This window comes from Alligator sinensis, unplaced genomic scaffold (assembly GCF_000455745.1).
Source record: "Alligator sinensis unplaced genomic scaffold, ASM45574v1 scaffold1354_1, whole genome shotgun sequence".
Classification (NCBI taxonomy): Eukaryota; Metazoa; Chordata; order Crocodylia; family Alligatoridae; genus Alligator; species Alligator sinensis.
Genome location: NW_005842344.1, coordinates 857,604 through 865,162, shown reverse-complemented (window position 1 = coordinate 865,162; position 7,559 = coordinate 857,604). Strand labels below are relative to the sequence as shown.

Below are 7,559 nucleotides of genomic sequence, written 5' to 3'. Positions count from 1 at the left end.
CAGCCCAGCACCTCGTCCCCAGGGCTCCCCCGACCGCAGCCCCCGGCACAGCCTCCCTGCGCCTCTCCCATGCGGGGCAGGAGCTCCTGCTGCCGGTACTCAAAGGGCAGCTCGGCCTCGCCGCCCGCCCACCCCTCCTCAGCCGGCGGCGTCCCCGCCGGGTCGTCGGCCACGGTGCAGCGCAGCAGCGAGCAGGTCTCCGCGCTCGCCTCGGGCACCTCTTTGTCCCAGACCAGCTCGGTCACCAGCAGCTCTGTGGGGTCGATGTTTTCGGAGGGCTCCAGAAAGCCTGGCTGTGGCTTCGCCTGCGGGGACAGGGCAGGTCCTCAGCATGCAGCGGGCGCGTGCCGGCCTCGCGGGGCCCTGACGCACATGGGGGAGGAACGGCACGATCCCTGGCCCCTTCCTGGAGCACGAGGTCCCGTGGTGCTCATGCCCCCTCCCCATCCCCTCCAGCAGCCCCTGCCGTCTTCTGAGGGCGCGCGCTGCGGGCGGGGGCTCACCTGACTCATCTCGGGAGCCGGGAACTTGACGGCTTCGCTGCTCCCTGGCTTGGGCAGCAGCGGGCAGAGCAGGCTCTTGGCCCTGGGAAACATTTGCAGTGGGTGGTTAATGGGCAGACGTGCGACGGGGCGGAGGGGCGGGCGGGGGCTGCCGGCGCATTCACCTCTTCCTGGTGACGTGGTAGAGTGTGGCCGAGACAGGGACGACCACGAAGATGGCCAGGAACCAGAGGTTGGCCTTCACCGCCGACAGCTGGGAGCCTAGGGGCAAGCGCAGGCTCGCTCGGAAACTGCTGGGGCCCTCGGGACTGCGTGCTAGTGTCTGCCGGGGCCCGCGCGCCCCATACGAGCTGGTGCAATCATTGCCATGTCCCTGTGCCCCTGCAGCCTCCGAGGCCGGCTCCTGGCATGACCGGCAGCTGTCTGCGCTCAGGACTGTGGCTAACGGGCAGTGGGACTGCCCCCCTGCCCCAGCGCCCAGCGCATCCCAGCAGGCTCTGGCCCGGGCTGCCATGACCTGCGTCTCTCCCCCAAATGAAATGCGCTGGGTGCCCAAGGCAGGGTCCTGGGTATTGGGGGCAGAGCTCTGCGGGCCTCTGGCTGCCCCCGAATGCGATGCAATGAGAGCCGTGGCTCTGGGTGTGCATTTTACACTAGGCTCATGGGGGAAGCACGGGGAGGGGTTTGCTGGCACCCCTGCACCCCATGTTCTGGACCGCGGAGATGTGGGGGGTGGAAACCTGCGTCGGCCCCCTCCCAAAGACAAGCCCGGCCAGGGGAAGGCGCCTGGGCCATTACCGAGCTCCTTGGTTGTGAACAGGTGCTGCGGCCGGCAGGTCCTAGCTGCGCGGGCTGTGACGGCCTGAATCCCCACTCGGTACGAGGTGCCGGGCTGCAGGCCCCGGAGCGTGAAGTGCGTCACCGAGGCGTTTGCTTCATGATCTGCTCAGACAGCAGTGAGGTGAGCCCCAGGAACCCCCTCCTGCCCCGCGTGCAGCCGCCTTCAGCCCCTGCTCCCCTGCAACTTGCCCCCCACCGCAGCGCCGGCCACACCTGCACGGGGCCGTGGGCTCCCTCCTTCCGCCCGCTCTCACCCGCATCGCTCCCCTTTGCCCTGCGCTCTGCTTTGCCCCTTTGTCCCCTTCCTCTCCGCTTGGTGCAGCGGGGCACAAGTGACGCCAGCGGCCCGAGGCCGGCCGTGGGCTGCCGTCGGCGTTGTGCCCAGCGGGAGGGACGGCGAAGGGCCCTGCACTCACACGCGGTGATGTTATCCCGCTCGGCCGCGCAGCACACGACGTACTTCTGGAGAGCGCCAGGGCAGCGGGCGAGGGGCAGCTCCTGCCACTGCAGGGAGGCGGAGGCCTCGGTGACGGTGATGTGGAGAAGCCCGTCCAGGGTTGCTGCGGGAAGGGGAATGGCAGCAGCTGGCGGCGGGTTCGCCTATGCCTCGGGGGCAGGACGGGCCTGGTGCCATCAGTGTTTCACGGGCACAGGGAGAGGCGTCTGCCCCTGCCGGCTGAGGGCACGTGGGAGGTCAGGCAGGGCCCCCGCAGCCACTCGGGCTGGGGCCGGCCGCTTCCCCTCGTCTCGGGGCTGCCCCGCTGTCGCTGCTTGGACGCCGTCCTGCAGGCCCAGGCGTGCAGAGCTGCAGGACTTGGCCTGTGCCACCCTGCGCTCAACTACTCACCGGTTCCCGTGAAGTGGTACGTGGCAGCGAACGTGGCCCAGCTGCGCCCGGGTCCCTGTCCGTGAATGGCGATCCGGTAGCACCGCCTGGGTTCCAGCACGCCTGGAGCACACACCCGGAGACATTACCAACCCGCCCGATGTGCCGCAAGCGCCTGAACCGTGACCCTGCAGCATGTGCCGGGCTGCCCCGGGGCACGGCCAAGACCGTGGCTCTGGCTGCACCTTCCAACCAGGTTTTTTTTCCCCGTTTTCTGGGTTTTGTGAGGTTCTGGCATAAGTGAAAGGTGTGATAGCACAGGTCACAACGGTGCCATGGCCGAGTCACAACCTGGGCTAGGAAACCTGGAGACGGTGCCCCACGCTGAAGCTTTGCCCTTCCCTAGCACGGGCTGCCCGGGTGCCTCCCAGACCTTGGATGCAGGGTTTGAATTATACTTTGACTCTTGAGGGAGTCTGCAAAAAAAATTGGTCTGCCCAACACGATGCCTTAATAAAATCAGAGACCCCCCAAGGTTATGATTTCAAATCTTATAGGGAAGCTTTCATCTCTTATGGGAGGGCTCAGCCTTCCCCAACTCCCCTGTAATTCAAACCCTGTTTGGATGCAGCCCTTCTTGACCCTTTAACTGGGAAGGGGGGCCAAAAGGAGAGTCAGGCCACAGGAAAGGGGCGAAGAGGAAGATGTTCTTGCTACCTGTCTCCGTGTACGTGCCCGTCTCCACGAAGGGTTTCTGGATGCAGTCCGCAGGCCTCCTATTATCTCCCAGTAGCTGCTTCTCAATGCAGTAGAAGGTGCCGTTGGCCTTTGCTGCCCACTGCACCGTGGTGTTGGTGCCGGCCGCGCTGACAGCCAGGAAGCTGATCTCTGGGGTGGGACACAGGCAGCTGTCTCAGCAGAGCTGGGGCCGAGTGTTAGGGTGACAATGTTTGGATCTTGGGGAGCACCGGATTTGCAGCTGAATAAAGGCTTTAATCTGTGGCTCAGTAAAGCTGCTGAGCACAAGGCAGAATGCTATATTACAAGTAACAGTGCGAGATGCTTAGGCAAGCAGTTTTCTAACGATGTGGTAGTGTGCAAGATATATAATTCATTGTGCAAGGAGAACGAGATGCAGACCACCAGCTAGCCAGGAGATAAAGCAGAAGCAAGACCTTGGAGATGGTGCTGAAATCATCAAGAAACAGCAAGTGGCCCCGGATTCCTCCGGTCACGGTCTGGACACGTGCTCTTAGCAGAAAGACATGTAAATGCACAGGTAATTCCATGCTAATGAAGTAAACAGAGGCGGAGCCTGAGGTAGGAGCGGGGATGGGTGGAACAAAGGAGGGGCAAAGGTGGAGTAAATGTCAATGAGTGTGAGCAGAGGTGTATAAATGTGAAAAGACCTAATGTTCGTTGCTGCTCCCCTGTTTGTTGGGTTTTGGGAGCTCGCCCGGAGCGGTCTCCATTCTGTTGTGGAGCAATGTGTGCTGGGGTTTGCCCCCCGAGCAACTGGATCCCGAGCAATTGGACCATCGTCTCCCTAGTCTGTTGGGCACCGCATGGAGTCGGGGTCTAACGCCGAGCAGGGGGCAGGTGTGTGCGTGTGCACATGCACGCACACTTATGCGTTCGAAGTAACTCGAGGAAACTGTCTGTCCCCTAGAGCCTGGCAGAGGACTGCTCTGCCCCGCACCCCCGGCGGAGGCAGCAGTGATCCTGGGAGGTGCCCTGGGGCAGGGGAGGGCGACAGGGTCCCTGTACCTGTGTCCGGGTCTGGCGGGATGTGGAGCGGCCAAGCGGGCCCGCATCCAGCCGCATTGGCCGCGCTCAGCGAGATGCTGTACTCCGCCCCCGAGAGAGCCAGGTTCAGCTCCACCACGTCCTGGAGGGTGATCTTGGCCGCGGGCTCCCCGCAGCCACACGTCAGCATGCGGACGGCCACGGTGTAGGTGACGTTGCCTTGCTCCTCGCTGGCTTTCTGGGGCAGTCAGAAGGGGCATCAGCAGGCGCCCCTGTGCCGCATGGTGACCCAGCTGCCAGGCTCCCCGGCCTGCTCAGCAGTTGGGAGCTGCTCTCACCGGGGCCACCCCCCAGGTGATTGCGTTGTGGCCCCAGGAGGTCGGGACCCCCGAGTACCTGCCGTGGCAGCTGGCGTGGCGGAGGGAGGGTGTCCGGGGCAACAGCCCCGTCACCGGGTGCTTAAAGCAAGGCTTGGGCTCCCCTTGCCGCAGTGCCAGGGACCGCGAGGGACGGAGCCCTCGGGCCAACCACGCTCGCAAGCAGGGGACGGGGCTCAGGCCCAGGAGGCCACGGTACCTGCCATTGCAGGGTCAGGTTCCTCCGTCCACTCTGGCCCAGTCTTCCCAGCGTGTAACTCGCCCTGGGCCTCTCAACGAGTTCTGGAAAGGAAGCGGTGACGTCGGCCACGTGCTGGTCCTGGCAAGGCCCTGCCCACTGCGCCCCTGACCACACACGCAGCGCTGGGCATGACTGGGACGTGCTTGAAGCCAGGCTCCAGCGCTTGCAGGGCAGGTCCTGCCGCCCTCACCTGCAGGGACGAGGATGATTTGGCTCCAGTCGCTCCAGGTGCTGCTCCAGTGCAGCGTCTTGTGCCGGATCTGCAGCTCGAGGGCGGCTGTCTGCCCCAGGTCGCAGGTCACTAGGGAGCCAAGGCCGCGGGGGCTGAGCTGCGAGCTGACCTGAGCCCTCAGCCGAGACCAGGCCGGGGCGTCCTAGAGGTCTTGGGACACGCTGCTGTGTCCTCTGATTTGGCCAAGCTCCAGCCCACGGTGAGAGGGAAGGAGCGACTCGCTGCGGATCGGGGCTGGGTGTGGGGAGGGGAGGACCATGTGGTGCCTGGGCAGGATTGGGGAGCCCCTGTGGGCAGGCGTCCCCCCAGAATGAGGGCTCTGCCGCAGCTGCCGCGTGCAGCCAAGAGCCCCGGGGGCAGGCATCATGTCCTCGGCGGAGGCTCGGGGAGGTGGGGGCAGCCGTGCAAGTCGGGTCCCTGCAGGAAGGAGCGGTGGGGCGCTGAACCAGGCTAGGAGCCTCTGCCCTGGAGCTGTGCAATAGATCAGGGGGTCGCCCTGCTCCCCCCTTGGTGCTCCCTGCACCGCTGGGCCCAGGTGCTTTGCGCAGAACTGAACGTGCCTCGGGGCATGGCCCAGACCCACCTGCCTCATCCTTGCTCTCCTTGTTGTCGTCCTCCTGCGTCTCGCACTCCACCTGCAAACAAAGCACACAAGTCTTGAGCTGAGCAACCTGGGGACCGGACGCAGCACCAGCGTGCAGGGTACTTGCAGCAGGACACAGCCCCGCAGGAAGGACCGAGGCCCCAGTCCCCACCCCATCTGAATGGTGCTGGTCGTGGTGCAGGAGGAGAGCACTTGTGAGCAAGCCCTGGGTTACGTGGGGAGGAATTGCTGGCACGGCCAGGCCGGGTGGATGTGAGCGGGGGATGGCAGACTGGTAGCAGCACGGGGGGAGCACGGCTGGTGCCGACGCAGGGCACTGGGGTCGGAGCTGCGGCTTGTCCTCGGCGGGCGTCGCACCTGCATGGGGCTTGGGCCCTGGGGCTGGGGCAGGGGCACTGCCACGCATCAGAGCGGGTGAGTTGGCAGCTGGTGCCCAGAGTACGTTAGGCAGGTGGTTGTCGGCCGGGGCCCCTTCCCTGCACAGTCCCTGCGAATTGCGCTCTGGTCCTGTTGCGACGACATCATAACCCAGGGCTGGTGCACGTGGGTGACTGCGTCATGCAACAGAGCAGCCAGGCCGGGGGCTGCACATCACCGGGCCCTGAGGGGCTGGGGTGGGCGCATGACCTGGGCTTGCAGAACCGTAGTGACCGCATGGCTGGTGGCTCCTGGCTTCACTGACCAGTGCCCTGCCCGGGGCAGGGTGGGCACGTGTGCACAAGTGTATGTGCTTGTGCATGTGTGTGCATGCTACAACAGGCAGCAGCAAGGCAGCAGCTGCCACTGCAGCCACATCCCTCCTGCCCAGCTTAAACCCCTCGGGGGCGGCTCCGTGCATCCCTTGAACTCACCAGCGTCCATGTGGTGTCCTTCCCCTGCCGGTGCCGCACCTCCCGCCGCAGCACCACAGCCTTGCCTGCCCTTTCCTCGGCCCGGGGCAGCTGCAGCCTCAGCGTGCCGTTGACCTTGGAGAAGCTGATCTTGCTGGGGGGAGGGTCCAGTTTGACTGGAATGACACTGCAGCCTTAGGCAGCTGTGGGGTTTGAGACAGGCGGGGGGAGCACAGGCCCCGGGGGGTCAGAAGGGGCTTGTGCACACGTATGCATGTGCACACACGCCCACGCCCTGGGGGACATGTGGCCACAGCACAAGAAACGCCTTATTTCCTCCCCCTCCCCAGCCAAGGGGCCGAGGGCGTGACGGGCCTGTGGGCGCTGAGCTCCTCCTGCTAGAGGAGGCTGGTGGGGCCATGGCAGGGGAGGAAGAAGAGGAGGATGACCTCCCCAGGGCCTAGCTGCCCCACGCGAGGTCCAGGCTGCCCCCCGCGCCGGCTCCGCGGACACTCACTGGCATTCTCCAGCTGCAGCGTGATGTTCCTGGTTCTCCAAGTCCTGTCACCGCTGCCCAACTCCGCCCAGGCCGTGAAGTTTTTCAGGAGATACAGCTTGCGGAAAGGAAGCGTGTAGTGCATGGTACTGGCCTCCACGGCCGTGCAGTAGTTCTTTATGCTGTGATAGCTGAGGAGGAAAGCCGGCTCCCTTGCAATGCCAGGCCTTCGCCCTCCTTTGCCTGGGAGCCGCGGCATGGTGCCAGGGCTGCCCTTTCACCATGCTCCTACCCCCTTCCCGTGCTCTGGTCCTGCCGGAGCAGTGAGCTGGAGCCCAGCCCTCCCAGCCAGCTCTGGCTCCATGCATGGGGGGTGCTCCTTGTGGGACGGGGTCGCATGCTGCGGGTGCAGAAGCAACGTGCCCTGCAGCCCCGGCAGCCACCCTGCTCGGCCCACTGCTGGCACGTCCTACTCACCAGTACTTGAACCGGTAGGTGGCATTGCCCAAGGGGGCCGTAGCTGTCCAGGAGCAGTGGAGATCGCATCTGTTGCAGCGGCGGTAGCAGAGCAGGTCGGGGTGGTCTGCAGAGCCTGTAGGCACACATGGAGGAAGTGGGTGAAGTTGCTTTTCCCTGCTCCGTGTCCCCTGTGGGCTGCGGTTCCAGGAATGGCCGGGATGGAGCCGGGCGAGGAGCGTGTTGGCTGCGCTGCGCTGTGCTGGGTGCGGCTGTGATACAGCTGGTGCTCTGAGTGCATGCGGGAGCACCATCCTGAGGCTTTCCCAGGGCTCATAGATTCATAGATGCCAGGGTCGGAAGGGATCTCAATAGATCATCGAGTCCGACCCCCTGCATAGGGAGGAA

General features: G+C 64.8%; 1 protein-coding gene across 1 annotated transcript in view; it reads right to left on the bottom strand.

The window, feature by feature from the left end:
* IL12RB1 (interleukin 12 receptor subunit beta 1) overlaps positions 1 to 7,559 on the bottom strand; it is a 17,219-nt gene that overhangs the window by 6,537 nt on the left and 3,123 nt on the right. The window contains exons 3-16 of the mRNA XM_025210329.1: positions 7,173 to 7,287; positions 6,717 to 6,886; positions 6,221 to 6,375; positions 5,349 to 5,400; positions 4,724 to 4,834; positions 4,492 to 4,574; positions 3,937 to 4,153; positions 2,887 to 3,057; positions 2,191 to 2,292; positions 1,598 to 1,903; positions 1,302 to 1,445; positions 668 to 764; positions 504 to 585; positions 5 to 305 (exon numbers count right to left, since the gene is read on the bottom strand). Of these exons, the coding sequence (XP_025066114.1) occupies positions 5 to 305; positions 504 to 585; positions 668 to 764; positions 1,302 to 1,445; positions 1,598 to 1,903; positions 2,191 to 2,292; positions 2,887 to 3,057; positions 3,937 to 4,153; positions 4,492 to 4,574; positions 4,724 to 4,834; positions 5,349 to 5,400; positions 6,221 to 6,375; positions 6,717 to 6,886; positions 7,173 to 7,287 (2,106 nt within the window). The remainder of the gene's footprint in view (positions 1 to 4; positions 306 to 503; positions 586 to 667; positions 765 to 1,301; positions 1,446 to 1,597; positions 1,904 to 2,190; positions 2,293 to 2,886; positions 3,058 to 3,936; positions 4,154 to 4,491; positions 4,575 to 4,723; positions 4,835 to 5,348; positions 5,401 to 6,220; positions 6,376 to 6,716; positions 6,887 to 7,172; positions 7,288 to 7,559) is intronic.